This window comes from Botryllus schlosseri, chromosome 5 (assembly GCF_051294905.1).
Source record: "Botryllus schlosseri isolate E-star chromosome 5, Bs_hap1, whole genome shotgun sequence".
In the NCBI taxonomy this organism is placed as follows: domain Eukaryota; kingdom Metazoa; phylum Chordata; class Ascidiacea; order Stolidobranchia; family Styelidae; genus Botryllus; species Botryllus schlosseri.
In genome coordinates, this window is record NC_137240.1 from 25,424,650 (window position 1) to 25,443,692 (window position 19,043).

The window sequence follows — 19,043 nt, forward strand, 5'->3', positions numbered from 1 at the left end:
CGCCAGACAAAGAAGTCCGACTTGTCCGGGAAGGCCGTTCGTAGCACGAAGTCAAGGATTATCACGAACAAGAATGGTGCCAAGGTGTAACCTTGAAGCACGCCAGCCGAAGTTATAAAATCTCCGCTTGGGCCGTCATCAACCGGACTCGCGCTCGTGTGTCAATGTAGAGGGCCATAATGGCGTTCCTTATCACATCAGGAATTCCATAGAATCTGAGGATCTTCGCCATGGCTGGGCGCGAGACCGAGTCGAAGGCTTTTGCAAAGTCAACAAAGACAGCCACAACATTCTTTTTTGTGTGAGCGGCAAGTGTCAATGATTGTGCGCAGTGCCAGGATATGCTCTGTTCTAACGCGGGATGGTCGAAATCCATTCTGGACATTCAGGAGCTTGCTAGATACTTGCTCACGTATGCGAAGGAGCAGTACTCGGTCGAACAGCTTGACTGCGGTCTGCATGAGGGAGATGCCTCTGTAATTCGCTGGGTCACTCGCTGCGCCTTTCTTGTAGGCTATAGGCACGATTTCGCTCTCGAGCCACTCGGGCGGCACCGGGCCGCCTTCGAGGACACCGTTCATGACGTCGAGGAGCAAAGGTGCAACACCCGAGGTGTACGCAGCCGTTGGGATACCGTCCGTACCGGTGGCCTTGAATTGTGGTACATCACGCATGGCTATCCCGAGCTCAGCTAGCGTGATCAGGTTTGTATCGATCGCGAGAGGAATTGCTGCTAATGAAGGCGGTGCAACGAGCACATCGATGTCCGGTGCAGGTGTAGATAAAAGGGCCTCGAAGTGTGATGCGAGGTCTTGCGTACAGGCCTTCACGCGGGTCCTCTTGAAGCCAACTAGTTCACCGATGGCTTTCCAGGCTGCTCAGTCTTGACCGCCCTGCTTCCAACTCGTTTTCCACGGAAAGAGCAATAGCTTCGACTCGTTCCTTGCGAGCAGCGTTGTAAACGTTAGTTAGATGTTGAGCGGCCTCGTTAGCATCGCTATGTGCGTCCAGTGTTCCAGAGGTGTACGCGGCACGTCTGAGAGTCTTGAGGTTCTGGCGTGCACTGAGCACCGCTGGGTCGGATTTCCAGGCTAATTTTGGCCGTGGCTTCCTATGTGCCTCACCGAGCGTTTCACGGGCTGCATTCTTGACTGCTGCCACAAGTGGCGCAAAGGCGGCCGATTTTCATGTCCGACGTAGATTTTATGATCGAGTAGTGTAATGCACTGACTAGATAGCAGATCACTTTTGCGGAATTACTGAGACAGTAGTTTGCGATTTTTCCCGGTGATATTGGATGTTAGCATATAATGTCAGCTACGTGAAAAGCAGATTTAGATCAGTTCGATCAATGCATGCAATTTATTTGTTTGGCTCGGTGCCTGTCCAATGGTTAAGACTCACTGCATTATATATATATTACAATATAATGTAGCAACTCGGCGGGGTGCGAAATAGGCTACATATACTCATGTTAAGCGTAGGTCGTAGTGGACTACCCAGCTCTGTCAAATGCGGCCCGCCACCCAAAACTTGATTTCATGGTTTGCTACGTAACTTTTTGCCGTTACGACACAGCGAATCAGCGACGTCACTTCGTTCTCAAAATATTTCAGTCGATTTATCATTACGGTTTCACCCAAGAGTATGACGTTCGTACTTACCAAACCGATCCGGACAGACCTACGAAATAGGTCAAAGCATCAAAAACTTCTTTTTCCATTAGAGCCTCTGTGGCACCACAGCTGGTCGAAACCGCGCGATATCCACCTCCAGAAATGACCAGAGATACGGTAGGGCACTGGAATTTAACCCATTGGATATATTTTCCGGAGTTCGTGAAAAGCAGACTTTCTCTCATTTCAAATTTTCATCGTCGTTAAACGTCATTTCGTAACGGTACTGGCCCATAAAGGGGGTCCGAACGTTATCATCAATCATAAGAATTTGCCCGTCTTTAAACGTCGTAGACAGATTCAATTTTTTGAATTTCTTTCCAAAAAAACTGAGATTTCCCGATTTATTTGAAATCTTATATATAACTATAAGCGGGAAATTTGGAAATAACTGGCTATCACCTAAATTTCAAGATAGATGCTATTTAAGAGTCTGAACTTTTGTCGGATTGCACGACGTTGGCTTTGTAGTACAACAAGGATGCTCTGGGTGTTTTCCATGTGTCCAACGTCAAACCAGGCTCTGGGGCATTAAGTTGGATATTTTTTCGCGCAGTGTTTTTGACTCCACAGACGTGGCACGAAAGACATAAACACTAAATAGGTTTCGCATGTGTGTATTTGTCAGTATAGGGCAAACTGAGTTATTTTCGGCTTTATAATGGGCGTTAGAGAGAGAGAGGGATGATATTCCGTTTCGCCTGCACCATTGAAATGCTTTGGCGACGAAGATGCAACTCTTCAGTAAGGTCATCTAGTCTGCACCTCCGTTTTTGTCTATGCTGTCCGTGGACGCTGAGCGTCTAGTACAGGGGTGGGCAAACTACGGCCCGCGGGCCGCATGCGGCCCTCCACACCGTTCTGTGCGGCCCGCGAGAGTCTACAGAAACTCATTAAAAATATTGATGAAATGCGTACTAAAAATCCAATTAATGCAGGGACTTGATTTTAAAATCTTTTTCTTAGTATATTTCACCATGATCATTGTATAAGGCAGTGGTTGTCAAACTAGGGGGCGTGAAAGCGTCTGAAGGGGGGCGCGAAGCTAGGATCACCTGAAAAAATTTTTCGCGCTCCGCGCGATTTCCTTTCCATTCATGATTATTGCTCTATAAATAGTCTGAATTTCATATTTAAAAATCTCTCATCCACAGTCATAACCTGCCGTGCCATCAAACTATCCGTTAGGTTTGCTAGCATCCTGTTTGCGTTTTGTGATATGACGATAAGGGGGCGAGAAATCTTTTACCATCATAAGGGGGGCGTGTCTTGCAAAGTTTGAGAACCACTGTTCTAAGGTAAATACTTCCTATAATATTTTATTAGTATATATTATATTATATGTTTAATTTCCGGCGCGACAGCCGGACTCTCGAAGCCCACGCTGTTTGAAAGGTTTCAACTGCTAAACATCACAGAAATCCTAAACGAGCTTGACATAATTCGGATCACGAGTGTGATTTCAAATTGGCCACTCCAGTTTAATTATTTCAGTGATGTGCTTATAAAAAACGATTCGCGATGTCTTAGGTAGATTCGTTCTCTGTATGCGTAGGATTAGGGTATTTATATTTCATGTAGTAGAAGCGTGTTTGAAGCTAACATGGTTATGGTGCTGTCAGCATTGTGTGTCCTGGAACTGAACCAAATGTGGAATTAGGAAATCTATGAACAGAATGCTGCTCATAGATTTAAATTTCAATCCTGTTCTAGGAATCGCGACAACCGACTTTCATCTCTATAGTTTGACAAATTGATTATTGAGGTCGACCAGCCTATGAAATCTCGCCACTGTTTCTATACGCGTGTACAATATCATCAAAGCGATGTTTGGATTGTTTTAAATAAGCATATATATTATCTCCATGTCCTCAGTATATAATCAAATACCAATGTTGCGTTTTGGTTTATAATGCCAATTTTATATCGTGCGGCCCGCGAATGGATTCAGATGGTCAATGCGGCCCGCGAGCTCAAAAGTTTGCCCACCCCTGGTCTAGTAGGATAGCCACGGATAGCAGTTTTATGAGTCTTCGGTGTGACCCGGCCGGGGATCGATCCCACGGACTATCGATCAAGAAGCTGGACGCATCACCTTTACACCATGGAGATCTAGAATATAGGACCCCGCTTGCCACCTTGCTGGAAATCTTCCGCAAGGAGATAAAAGTGCGGTATGTCGGTTTATATCGTTCTTGAACCGGTGTTGTAATTGGTTAGCGTACCGAAAGGCTGCATTCAGTGGTTAAAAGCTTTCGAGGGATTGATTTTGTCCAGTGAGACTTTAAATCAATTTGATAAGAACCGTCGTACGCAGGGCACTCATGATTTTTAAATGAGGTAACTTGAATACAGAATTGGAAAACATCTTATCAATTTCTGTTGTCAATGGATCGTCCGAAACACGTTTTAAGTAACTATTGAATGTGGACTTCGAGATTCACAAACCGAAAAGCTATTTGGACGGCAAAAGTATCCGGTATTTGTATGTTCCTTGGGTTGGCATCGTGCAAAAGGTTCAAATATATTATTTATTGTTATGTTAAAATTAGGTATCAGTAAAAGCCTACAAAATTGGCTAGAGCAGTTTCTTGGCTATCGAGCGAGGCCTAAAGGAAGGTAAAAGAATTTCTAGTTGAAAAATATTAGTCATTTTTGTCGTAAAAGCGTATCCCATTCAAGAAGGTAATATTTCATAGCAGAGATTTGTAGTACCTCAGCGATTGATTGCGGGCCCTTGTCTCCGGGAAACAGCGTCTGCATTGCTTTCAATGTAATCTCCGATCTCTTTTCCAAGTAACTCTTCTCCGATGGCGATAATTCATTGGAGTGAAGCATCCCAACGTTATTGGCGTTCATTCTCATCTGATTTTAACAGCATCACTCAGATGAAAGGGCGGTCATTGAATTAAGTATTGATGATAACCAGGGCAATTTTTTGACAGGTCGGTAAAAATCAAAATTAAATCAAAATTGTTGCGTTAGGTAAAAAAATGTCAAAATTGTAAACAACCTCAAAATATTTTTAGAGCCTGCATTTCGTCTGTATCGTAGATTTTGCACTGTCGGGAAACCTATCATTTGGCATTTTACAGCTTGTAGCCTACTTTATAGGCAGGGTTGCCATACCGTCCTTATTTCTAAGATTTGTCCTTATTTTGAAGGGCCACGTCATAGAAAACTTTACTGTCCTTATTTCTAAGAAACGTCCTTATTTTCGACTTGCGTCCTTATTTTTTCTTATTTTCAACAACTACAGAACTTCGATCGTTTTCCTCTGGTATCTGTGTTACATAATATTCCAAAATTATGCTTTTGCGTCGAGTTGTTATGACATCATAAAGGAAATGAACTCTCGTGACGTACACACCATAAGATTTGATCTCTAAGTGGTAAGATAGCTAGGGCAGTGAGTGGTTTCGTCTATACCAAGCTACCATGGCGGACGTCATTTTAGCAGTAACCACCAGTATCAGGTTACTGCTGTTTGGTCTACGGCAGAATTAGCTCAAGCTGTGGGAAAGGCAGCATTTATTGCGTAGTGAAAAAAAGGCGCAGTGCAGTCGACACATAGGTTAAAAAGTAGTAAAGCTACTTATCATTGATAAATTTTTCTAAATTATATTGCTCTTACGCACATAGTTTTAGCTACTAATAAAGCTAAATCTGATTAGTTGAAACGAGCAGGCGTAAAAACGTTTTTTCGTGACGATTATGAGAGAGAATTCAAAGTTATCTAACGAAGCTTGAAGGGCGAGTGTTTCGCACATTGCAATATCTGCAATTTTGACATTAACCTGGAGCTGGAGGACATAGGAAAGACCGCTATTTCATCTCACATTGATACCCAAAAACATAATGGTGTCATAATGATTAATTTGAGCTAGTCGATGAATAATTTCCCTGCAGAGGGTACCTGGGCATTCAATACTGTCAAACACAAGCAATCACTCCCCACCAAGGATTGCGCATCGCAATTGTTCAAAGCAATATTCCCCGATTCCCACATCGCAAATGAGTTTTCTTCGTCCAGGACCAATACTACAAGCAACGTTCTCTCTAATTTTTGACGACCCTTGGACAACAGTGCGTAACGAATGAAAAAAAGGTCATCACTTCGATTTTTTTGTGCGCAACTTAGATTTTATATGCGCAGAGACCGTGTTATCACTGCGCAAGCTGCGCACGTGCGCAGCTTAATGGGAACATTGACAACAAGCATTATTACTGGAGTTCTTGCTCCATACGCTCAAAATTGATTTTTTCTAAACTTGGTGTACGGCCTTTTTACATCCTGGTGGACGCCTCTAATCACAACGAGGTGAATAAGTTTGGTTTATAACCCTATAGGGGGTAAAGACCGACGTTTTTTGGGGGGAGCGGGGGCTGGCGAAGTCCTGTTGCGGCCCAGAGTGAAGGTAAACCTAGACCTGAGCTGGCGTGAGATCCATGAAGCACTTTCTAATAACAGGGAGTTGCTGGAGCAGATTGTTTCTGGCGAAAAGTATGGAATGTGATACGCCACGGCTCGTATAAATATAAAGTATGTTCAAAAACGCTTTCTCATGCTAATCTAATTTTTCGACTGTCCTTATTTTTGGACCCATGTCGATGGCAGCCCTGTTTATAGGCCTACCGTTGTATACGGCCCGTTGTCTGCTCATTGTGAATCATAAACGTTCAAATAAAACAAAGGGTTTGATATGGTGTTATGGTCAACGTACCGGAATATCCTAACTGAAGCAAGACTGCGTGGGCATTGCATGGTTTTTATATCAAGAAGCGCATTACGAAAAATGGTAATAGAGATTGTAGACATCATTGTCAGAATGAAGCAACACGGTGTGTCATCAGCAGTGTACGCACGCACAACTTCAGTGTCGTCAACCTGCAACTCCTACTGTTGAACAGTGGGTGAACAGTACTATGACATCTTGGAGAAACGAAGTGTGGGGTGTATCATTTTTTTTTATTAAAAAAAGCGTTCGACTGCGTCGATCACAGTGTTCTTCTCTCGGAAATGGCATGCTACGAGTTCCGGGGTCTATAACTATAGCTCATGAAAAGCTGCCTGACTCGGAGATATCAAATGGTTTCGATATCTAACACTTTGTCCTCCCCCCTCCCCTTGTTACCTGTGGTGTTCCGCAAGACTCTGTTCTTGTACCGGTCCTTTTTACTTCATATGTCAATGATATCTTTGAAGCCTCATCATTGAATACCACACTGTTCGCTGACGATACTCACCTCCTATCTCACGCACCTACTACCGCAAGCTTGAATGCCGTCACCCGTGATCAGATGCCCAAAGTGCATGAGTTGACGTCCCAAAATAGCCCTCGGGTTAACGTTGCGAAATCCCAATTATTGGTCGTGAACTCCTGCAATAACCTATTCGTTGACAGCGTTGGCCAACCAATTTCCAACACTAAAAATGCCAAATACCTTGGTGTTTTGCTGGATTCGGACATGTCCTGGCAGAGTCGCATACAATCAATCAAACCACAACTATCGAAGGTATGTGGTCTGTTTCGTCGCCTTAGCTACACTCTGCCAGTCAGGGTGCCGTTGATACTCTTCAACACTATTCCTATCAAAGTTACAATACGGAATTCTTTGTTGGGTGCGGCCTGCAAGAATACGATGGACCCACTGCAAAAACTTCAACATGGGATCATCCGTATCATCGTCAAAGTCCCACGGGGGCTTGGATGTGCAACTGACAAATCGCTTCTCAAAAGATTTGGTGTTTTAAACAGAGAAGATATGATGAAGCTAGAAATTGCCAAGTTTATGTATCAGTTCCATTGCGGTCAATGTCCCTCAAATTTCAACGACTACTTCACCTCGGATTCAAAAGCGCACAAGTACAGTACACGTGGGTCAACGAAGAACAACTACCATATGATCAGGATGGAATACAAGAAAATGCATTGCTCTATGAGGTATACCGGACCCCAATTAAGGAACAGCATCTCGCCGGCTATCCGACAGTCGTCGAACATGTCAGCATTCAAGTCGAAATACAAGCAATTTCTTCTAAATGAATACTAGCCAGCCATAAGAATTTCCGCACCACGACGTAACATCGACCTCGCCCTCCGCCACATGCCACCTCATTTTGTCACTTGCGTCTTATATTCTCTGCAATACTTTTCATTCAGTGTGCATGTTTCTTCTTTACTTCGCCTAGGCTAAGGTGGGTGTCTATGATCTTAAAGGTTAGTCCAAGTTGTCTCGACACCTTACTACATTTTCATTGTATTGCAGTCTTGTGATGTTTTGAAATGATGAAAATATTAATGAAAACAGATTGATTGATTTAACGTTCTTTCTCAATTCATTGCAAGCTACTTAGTAAGGTCAGACACTTTCCACTCGATAATGTAGGAAAGTAATATTCGTTGTACTACAACATATTTTCATGATTTCTACCATAATACGTAATGTAACTGCTGGAATTCTTCATATGGCCAGATTTCGTTAAAGTCAAGTTTTTCCAGGCCAGGCCAGGTCTTACTTCGTAAGGACAACCAGAAATGATGATAAGTAGTGCAATTGTAACGTTATGTGGGAAAACACCTAATTTGCATAAGATTGGTCAAAATTTGGTCAAAGTTTTTTAATGTAACAAAATATCAAAATTTGATTTTTAGGTCACAATCTTCCGTTATGAGGTGAAAAAATTGCCCTAGCGGTAATGTATTTAAGCGGGAGCTCCTACAATCACTTAACAAAACTATCATTGATCCCCTCGCCATTGATATGTCGCCCACCATAAAGATCCTCACCATTTAGCAACGGTAATCAAATATAAATATAGCTTATCTACTCGCTGAGCTGTTTATCTCAAACAGGTTCAGTAATAACTTTCTTGCGTTCCAAGCGACGGTAACTATATGATCTCCATGTCATCTCAATAATTGTTCAGCCTATGGCAGTGGTTCTTAACAGGTGTTACGCGGAACACTAGGGGTGCAGAGAGCCAGCTTCCAGGTTCCATGTAGGTGAAGACACACACTCAACTCATACATAGGCTTGGCGATGGCACATTTTGTCCATCATTGATCGCAGAAAATTAGTTCCAATCAGTATACGGATTAGTCGAAATGTGAGTCTCTTGTGTAACACGTAGGGGAGGGTTGGGTTCTACATCGAAGTCCCACAATCCTGTAATACCAATTCTTTCTGAAATATTGACAAGCTCATTTTTAATTAAGCGATTGGGTACACGCTGCTGCGTTTCGACCGAACAATACGATGACACTTTCCAAGGTGAGGCTTCCCATTTCTCATCTGGTACACCAGTGGTTCTTAACCTTGCCGCCAGCGCCCACCAAGGGGCGCTGGCGATTTTGAAGGGGGCGGAAACGCTCAGGGGGCGATATGGGGGGCGCTGGGCTCAGGGGGGCGATAAGAGGGGCGCTGAAGAAAAATGGCTTCGCCGTAGATGATGTGGTAGTAGGACATATCCTTAATGAGTATTCAGAACACATTAACATTTCACAAAACAAGTCAAATCCCGAAATTTTGGTCGCGCTACGCGACGATGTTTGCTACATGTTTTCACAAATGTAGTGAGTTATTATAATTCATATAAATCGAATAGCGCGTACTTTTAGATCGCCAATTTTCCGTTATTTAAAACACTGCCGTCACGCTTGCTAGGGTTATTTTCAACAAAATGTTTCGCATTAGGTATTATATCCCGCTGCGCACAGCGTGTGAAAATTGAAGAAAGAGGCTCTGTATATCACATTCGATCGTTAGAGCACATAAAAAAGTTTTGAAGCTTTGTGAACGAAATGAATAACTAAATATAATTGTATTTGAGAGCTACAAAATTAAATCGTCAGAATATTTCTTCATCGTATCATAAAGGTTGATACTATCTCGTGTTGTGGCTCACAACCTCACATGAACGTTATGTAATATGAGTTGCTTTGTTTGGAATACATTCATGTTAAAATTAATAACTGAGTACAGTACTAAATTCAATGTGAGCAGATATATGCATCCCATTCTCAGTTGACTTAGTTATAGTTACACAAAGCACTAAGACAAAATTGCCAAAAATATTGCCAATCGCCGATGTGAATTCGGGAGGGTTCAAACTACAGCGTATGAGACCGTACCCCAATGTTGTTATAACAACCTTGATTTGACCCTGAATATACCACGCACAATTAATATATGGTTTATTATAGTCTAATGGTCGTCGAGCGGGACTAAAGCGCGAAATATGTCCAATACCAAAGTCCCAAAAAGACCGACTGAACTTTGACCTCTTACCAAGACCGAAACTGCTGCAATTCAAACCCCCAATCGGTTAGCTCGAAGGGCGCCCTAAACTATTTCGGTGTATGAACATGAATTAAACATCATGTTTTGACGACTCTCCCACGGAAAAATACGCATAATTATAGACAATAGAAATAGGCATTTCGGCGTCGGCCATTACCATGCCACGATCCACGAGAACATTGAAGTTCCGGTTAATATGGGACTCCGAGAAGTGTGTCAAAAAGGCCGCCAGCGAGAAAATCTTAGCCTAAGAGGGTTGCCCTTATGTTGAGCGTAAACCTCTATGTATATAAGTCTAATTGACCATAGGGGCTTAAATCGCACGTGCCGAATTATCATGTCGTCGCAATCTGCAACCACAGGACAAATAACATCCATCAGAGAAAATTATTCGCCAGCGACAAAATACCAATTTTGAATCGTGTGCTTACTTTAGTTTAATACGTTTATGCGTTTCAATATCTTTTGACTATATAGCGGACAAGAGGTAACAAAATAACATGTAACGATTTAATTGTGCCAATGGCCACGCACGAATATGTTCAATTATTAATTACGTGGCCTTCATTTTCCAATCCAACAGCTGACTCAGCGCAACTGGTAAATCTTATTACGTGGGCTGAGAGGATAAAAAGTATATAGCGACATATTTATGCAATTACAACCTATTTCATTCATGCATTATAGAAAACTTTGGCTCCTAGGGCGACCAGGCCACATAAACTTTGCTGACCATCGAAATCACGCGACGGGGTTCTTGGGGGGCGAAGCCCTCATGAGTCTGGTTTATCACGCTATGGGTGCCCAAGACAATCGTTTTAGGGGGCTGACGAAGTGCTGTTACGGTCCTCCCTCTCACCCATTGTCTTTATTACAGTCCTTACAATATGAGGTGGGGGGCGCTGGAGCACGATAATTTTTGAAAAGGGGCGCTGGAGGGAAAAAGGTTAAGAACCACTGTGGTACACGAACGAGAACAGCAGAAGTAAAACTGATTTGCAAATGTTTACCATTGTTGTGGAAATTACAGTCGACACTCTGTCGATGCACAGATGACTTCGTGCACCAGTGATCTATAGTAATGTATATATATATATATATGTGTGTGTGTGTGTTTTGCTAGATATGTAGTGTGGTAGATTCTGATGTCTATGACTCAGCTAAACTTTGGGGTTCCGCAGAAGCTTGCACATTAGCGTAAGATTCTCGCAAGGTTAGCAAAGGTTAAGAACCACTGGTCTAAGCCACAAACATTGTTCATACCGTAATAGTCTATAGTCCATGTGAAATTAAAAATTTAAATATTAAATCCATAGCAATGCATTGGTAAATTTAATCGAATGCGATGAAGACTACGTGAAAATGCTGAAATCATCGTAATCGATAACCATTACCAACGGGGCTGTGAAGTCGGAGTCGGAGTTTCGTTAAATTTTTTCTGGGTCGAGTCGGAGACTGTAATACTCTGACTCCGACCCCGGTTACAATTGCTTTAAAATTGCACCAACTGTTCTCAAATGTTTCTAAAAATTGGCGTTGCAGCTAGAAAAGTTATTTATTCACGTAGGTGGGTTTTCACACACTTAATTTTTTCTAAATTCGCATAATTTTTGTTGAATTTGAAAAATAGGTTGATTCATCTGGTAAAAGTTTAACTAAAATATATTGAACGTATGATTTTCTGGGTTGATTTACACGAATGGTATCGAGTCGTAGTTTTGCAGAGATATTATTGGAAAACTGTGCTGGTGTCGGAATCGGTGTTTTCATATTATGGAGTCGAAGTCAGTGTATTGAAAATATCTGGAGTCGAGGTCACTGGTAAAATGGACCGACTCCACAACCCCTATTACAAATCACGATTGCCTCATATCTAGTTCACACCATGTCATTTCAACCAATGAAGGCACTGTTGTTGCGTTCGACTGATGGTCACGGCAAAAAGTAAAGTAGGAGTTAGCTTATTGGTGAAAATGAGGAAACGTTTCGTATCCGCGACCGTAACATAAGCTTGCACACGTGAGGTAGCCTACTTCACCAGGAGTGTTCATCATTACGTTACCTGGGAACCTGTTTCGATTGGCGATGATTTGTCTTCCAATGCTACGATACGCTCTTTGAGCTCGGATATGGTTTTGTCCTTCCCCTACAAAACGAAACAAAAACATTTGAACCGACCCAATAAAGTAAGGAATTTTAATTATCCTGTCTGACCGTGGTGGTGTAGTTAATGTACGATGTTGATTGCGACAGTAGAGTCAAGCGATGTAATAATATCAACGATATATCACATTCATTGCCAACCTCTAATTTCTGCCACGCCTTGTGAAGTTTTCCATCATTTTTTTCTTGCTCTTCGGAGAGTTCGTTGATTTTTTTTTGCTTCTCGTTCAATTGCTCCTTCAAATTATCTATTTCGGTGGAAGTGGTCTGGTTATGAGCTATCACTTCTGCTTGATACTGTTTGTCTTCACGGCAGCAGCAGAGAAACGGCATCACGAGTATTTATTTTAGTCGAACGAAAAATATAGGATCTGCACATAAAAAATGTGGTGATTTTTCGGAATGCATTTGTTTTCGGTCGAACAATGGGTGGAGTACGTGTGTGCACTAGGGTTATGACTAGAAAAAAATTCGCCTGTAGCAGGAATTGATGAGCATTTTGGTATAAATTAGAAAAAATTATAATCATTTTGTTCAAATCGAAAAAAATCGCCCGCACAAACCAACTTTAATTTTCGACACTGGTCCAAATATAGATAAAATTTACAATTCAAAGGTATTCTTTGCTACAAATTTAATCTTCAGATATATGTCCTTTTGTACTTCTGGTAAAGTTCATCCATCAATTTGACTTCTCTTTCTGTTATTATGTTAGTGCCAGGGACATCAACAACAGAAATATCCGACTTCCAATGGGATTTTAAGGCCCTTGCTGCAGGACATTCCAGCGCAAAAATAGCAGCAAATAATCTTTGGTATACTCTAGAGCAGGGGTGTCAAACTCAAATGGCGTCGCGGGCCAGATTCAAGTCTTCAAATTGCTCGCGGGTCGGACCAGTCAACTGATTCCAAAATGTTACCTCGTGCTCTTGCTTTTCACTTGATTACCATAAACTTATATATAGAAAATACGCGGATCATGGTTTTTTTAAGTAGCAAGTCGCAAAACCTTTATTCGCGAACAATGGAATTGGCAAAAATACAATGATTGTCTGGTTGAACCGCTAAAACAGTGGCGTTAGCGACGGTATAAGTTGCCACATTCTATGCTCCCTTTGATTCAGTCAGTCCGGCGCTAGCCCTGCGTATGGGTTGCGAGGAATACAAGATATTTAATTGGAAACGCTGAAATTGGAGTTTGGTTTATTATTATTAAACCGCGAATCCGGTTCCTCTCATGTCTGGGGATCTAAGTAGTGAGGGTTGAATCGTTTGTTGCAGGCCAATCAAATTACGCCACGTCATCCTAATTGCCACGCCCATTTTCATACCCTAAGGGTACATTCATCTGCTACGTCATCTGTGCCACATCATCAAGCGCCACGCCTATAGTGCCACATCATCCATCCATTGCTATATCATCGCTGCATTGATTGCCGCATCTTGATACTTTTCTCAGATATTGTATTATGTGTATTTAGGACTAATATCATCCATCCATATTTTTTAAACTTGATTTTATGTGTACAAGTTACGGTTTCTGCAGTTTCCACATTTTACGACTTATGATTGCCGCGTCAAAACTTACATTGGCACTTTACTCAGTCTCCTTGAAATAGCATTGTTTAGTGTACGAGTTCATTTTATTTCGAAAAAAGAGCATATCAATGATATCGTTGATCGTTATTGCGTCGATTCACTAGCTGAAATCCTCCAGATCGGTTGATGTTTCGAGGTACACCGCTTTGCTGCCGTCCGACACTGCGATCCGAGTTCTTGCGTTCGATCTGACCGTTTTGTTTGATGTAGCGATCACTGGCTTGTAGTATATACGATACGAGCGGAAGGTCGGGATTATGAACAACTACGCTAGGCGAATAGATGACGAATTCATCAGCTCGCAGTATAACCGCTACCTGTATAATGTTTGCATGTCGAGTATAAGGGTATTTAACTCGGCACTAAAATGCCAACGGAATAGCCGCAGGGAGCCGGTTCTCGTTGCTATAATTAAACGAACACCTTTGCCGCAGGTACGCGATCACCGACGTTATAATGATAGGGACAAATTAGCCGCATGAAAGCGAGTCTAATGAATATAACGACAGACAACAAGTTAGTTAAAAAGTAAAACTAATCGTGACCGATGCAAGACGGCGTGAAACAGCGCTTTCGCTCGATTCTTGTAGTGACCAAAATTCATACGATTCAGTCCTTTTCATGTCACTAGAATAAGGGTGACAGTGAAACGCCGCCAGCGTCTTATAACGTAATAATGTAAGCTGCGTCGGGTGCTGCTATAATGTTAGGAGCGAATATAGTAGAAAGTCCACGTCTGGACACCTGTATGCAGATGCGCATACTACCGTAGTAAAACGCATAACAGAATGCACGCAAAATTCGATATTGCTTTGTGATGATTTTGATGTTGTTCCATACCGATTGGGAAGATAGGACTCCTAATTTCCTAACTAACTACATAATCCCTAGTAACATAGTCGGACGCATAATGGAATTTACGCAAAATCGGTATTGCTCTGCGATAATTTTGATCACTATGTTTTGATAATAACTTGCTTCCGAGAAATAAATAACATTCATTATACGTTAGATGATACTTTTCCTTGATATTCTATTATATGTATTTAGGGCTTATGCGACATCACTATGTTGGCGACAGGCCTGATTTGAACACACTAATTTTGCGAATTAAACTTATCGCTCAACACGGACCCACATAAATGCTCCACAATTCTTGACATATAATATACTGAGCATATAATAAGATGACAAAACCTATAGTTGAATACTCCGAAATGTACAAGTACTTTACCTTTTCACGACGTTTTTGTAAGATGAATACTAATTTTATTGAAAAATAAAAATTATGTTCTCAAGTAGGTTTTTGTCTACACGCACCAACAACTCAAGTAGTTATGACACAGGAATGATTCATTAAGTATATCGCAAGCAGACCAAACCTATAATTGAGTGCCCCAAAATGTACAAGTACTTCGCTATGTACTCCCTCCACGAAAAGAGTGACTAGGTTTTAGACTACTTTATCGATTTTCAATGTTGCGCAAATACCACAAACTTTGCTAATTATGTTCTCAAGTAGGTTTTTGTCTACACGCACCAACAACTCAAGTAGTTATGACACAGGAATGATTCATTAAGTATATCGCAAGCAGACCAAACCTATAATTGAGTGCCCCAAAATGTACAAGTACTTCGCTATGTACTCCCTCCACGAAAAGAGTGACTAGGTTTTAGACTACTTTATCGATTTTCAATGTTGCGCAAATACCACAAACTTTGCTCGCTTTCAGAGCTGGCAACTAAATGCAAGACAGACTTTAAGCGCTCCGGGATAAAATGTAATTTTTTTCGCTCTTTTTTATTTCTTCAATAAAATTAGTATTCATTTTACAAAAAAAAATTCGTAGTGCTCAAGTATAAGTTTTCAAACCATCACCTTAACAAAATTTTCAGAATAGCAACTTTTGAGATATCAACTCTGAATCGACAAACCAATGAACAATATTCAAACATGTTACACCCCCGTGTTTCCATGAAAATAACAAGACATTACACATTCAGTATACTTCACGATTGTTCATAGATACCAAGTATTCGCGTAAACGAGGTGTGTGACATTACATACATCATGGATAACATCATGGCCGGCACTACAAGCATCATGGATTACAAATTCATGTTCTGATTGAAAGTATCTGACAACTGTGAACTAATTCTTCAAGTTTGTTCATTGTGGCGTAACGACCATTTTTACGAATCCATAACTGTATCATTTGATATCGTTGCTCGGTTAAGTTATAGCAATCCATGTATTGACATTCGGCAATTTCATTGTCAGATAGCTCAAGTTTTTCGCGTGCAAACCTATACCAGTTCATCAGGTCAATTCGATCCATTATGACGTATATATCATTAGCAGTAATCTTTGACATATTCAATCTACAGCGTACAGCGAATAATCATGTAATAAATATTATACGTTGTATATTGCCTTGCACTTGCTTCAACTGCAATGTTGACGTAATCATATCTCAGCGTTACTGGAACTAAGCAAAGTCGCTCTCGTAATATCTAAAGTAATCGCATGTGACGTAATCATGAACATGCTGCAATACGCAATTGAAAGTAATCAACTTACGCAATGACGTAATAAATATCTCAGCGTTACTGGACTGGAACTATGTCATCTCTCACACAACCAAAACCTCTCTCGTATTGGAACCACACCCACATCAGTCAAATACGCGAACCATGCACAACCATATACCCAGACTTTCGTTGAATATTCACGACACCAACAAATCTGTACATCTCCTTTCCCTCGACATCAATTATAGAATCCTCATCCCAATGCGCAGTACGAATGGTGGGTTCATCGGGTGTAAAATCCAAATCAAATGACACCAAGGTCTGCTTTCTCATTTTCAATATTTCCACCACCGCGTCTTGTCTGTGTCTTAGCACTACCGTGTGAGGATGTCGAAATCTATGGGTGCTAACACGGATGGACATGATATTCTTCGATATGATCAACTGAAACCACGGATGTGGTGGGTTAGAGTCTTGTCGTGATGGTCCGTTTCGAAATGCAAGCGGATGAACTAGACCAAAAGTTTCGAAGATGTGTTTTATAATTGCTCTAGGTGTGAAATAGACATCGCACTCTTGTAGGGAAACAACACGAATTCAGTCTTCACACCGCAGAAACACAGCCGCTTGGTTAACATCACAAAACCGCAATTGAACTCAAGATTGCCATACACGGAATCGCTGTTAACGATGTCTTACTGCGGCGTTTCGACGAGTAACGAATTCTCGTATTTGGTATTGATTGTGACACATAGTCAAAACAGCGACAGTTTTCACAACCCGATACATACATTGAACCAACTGATGTAAGGTGAAACACTACGTTCGCAGCAAAAAAGTTTGCAGGGTATGACCACCACCAACATATAGAGTAGTGAGTGAGTAATTATCCTACATACCCCGATTTTACTATATTCCGAGATCCGGATCACGATTCAAGTCTACCTGAGAATCCGAACCACCCTGTGAAGTTGATATATCAAGTTGTGAACCGTGAAAGGGTTGTAATCTCGGTGAAATAGTGTGCGACACATTTTTCCACAAGTCGAATGCATGTCGCTTCATACTAAGACCATGTCACGGTCAAATATGTGTGTTTTTCTGTCTCCAAGTCAGCTACCCCCACATTGAATGTACAGAGTCGGTGCATGTATGAGACTTCAGAACATGAATTTGTAATCCATGATGCTTGTAGTGCCGACCATGATGTTATCCATGATGTATGTAATGTCACACACCTCGTTTACGCGAATACTTGGTATCTATGAACAATCGTGAAGTATACTGGATGTGTAATGTCTTGTTATTTTCATGGAAACATGGGGGTGTAACATGTTTGAATATTGTTCATTGGTTTGTCGATTCAGAGTTGATATCCGGATCCGGGTCCTAGTTTAAGTTTTAGAAAATATGATACCGACATCCCGACATCTTTCGAAAACAAAACCGTGATCAATGCTTAAGAGACCATTTTTACTATTTTTCATCGCCATAAGTCATTCTGGACCGCGAAAACGCATTGTACGATATAGATGAAGCTTATGCAAATCCTAGGATACTCATTTTCAAAGTAGCTTAGATCTCGAAATAAGCTCTGACTCGCTATTCTCCTCAAAGCATGGAAATATCACGAGTATCACCTTCGGTCACTGAAGAAAAGTATGAAATTATATCCGAAGCATATTCCTTGACCAGGAATTTTATCATGTACGAACTCGACGGCTCATGCGTTAAGGTAAATACGAAAGCAGAGAGAACCTTACGTCGAGTTGGGGATGAAATGTTCGAGCGACATCGAACTGTCCTAAACGCAGTCTCCAAACGTCTCCGCTATGGTGATGTCGAAGTCAATGAAAAATATAAAGAATATTTACCCGATGAGCGAATGTTCCTGATGATAGCTGATGAAATTTACAAAGATACCAAAGAAAATTGGGGTAGGATTGTCTCCCTTTTTGTGGTCGGTAGCATTCTTGCTCGCAAGAACGAGGATGAACATCACGGGGACCATATAGAAGCTATCATACAGACAGTCGGAAATTACATTGCTAGCAGAAGACTAAAGTGGATTATGAAAAATGGAGGATGGGTAGGTGATTTACATGCTTTGCTTAGGAATTATAAATTATCTTTTAGCATGGATATATAGTGTATCTGCTCTCCAGAGCCCATATCATCTCTCGATGATGAAACTCAGCTTTACCCTCCAATTCGGTTCCCGACACGATAACTTTCCTCCGTACGATCATTAGGGCTTCTATTTTTGTTGCAGGATGGCTTTGTAGGATTCTTTGATAATACCGCTCTCGACTACAATAAAGTTTGGAAGGGACTCGTGTTTGTCGGAATCGGACTGACATCTATAGCAATGGCATTATCAAGATAATGGATGTTCGTATGTTTTGTCTCATGTAATATTTTAAGAATAAAATTCTTCATCGTTTAATCGCATCCATTTTACTGTAGGATGTATACAGTTTCTTCTGAGAATACTCGAAGGATTGCGCCATATGGAAACCTTCTTTATACTTTTAATTTTTTCAAATTTCTACAGAAAACGCAGTCGAATACCGACTTTTACGCAAATCTGTTTTGCGAGAACATAACAGAGACCTACACATAGTCAATTTTATTTAAATGCATTGCGACGCTGTCACTTGGCTCTTAATTGGGTTGTTTCATCTGAAAGAACTAATTTTGTCTGTTATAATACTTTATTAGACTTGTATGGCGAGGCGTCTGGTATCGAGAAGTGAGATCGCAAGCAAT

General features: G+C 41.3%; 2 protein-coding genes across 2 annotated transcripts in view; both read left to right on the forward strand.

The window, feature by feature from the left end:
* The window catches only part of LOC145439505 (exocyst complex component 2-like), a 276,760-nt gene that overhangs the window by 8,797 nt on the left and 248,920 nt on the right, over positions 1-19,043 (forward strand). The gene's annotated exons all lie outside the window — the stretch shown is intronic.
* LOC145439513 (induced myeloid leukemia cell differentiation protein Mcl-1 homolog) lies at positions 16,885-18,720 on the forward strand. Its single transcript, XM_080316998.1, has 2 exons — positions 16,885-18,363; positions 18,547-18,720. Exons 1-2 carry the CDS (start codon positions 17,893-17,895, stop codon positions 18,658-18,660), a joined length of 585 nt encoding a protein of 194 aa, XP_080173124.1. The 5' UTR covers positions 16,885-17,892; the 3' UTR covers positions 18,661-18,720.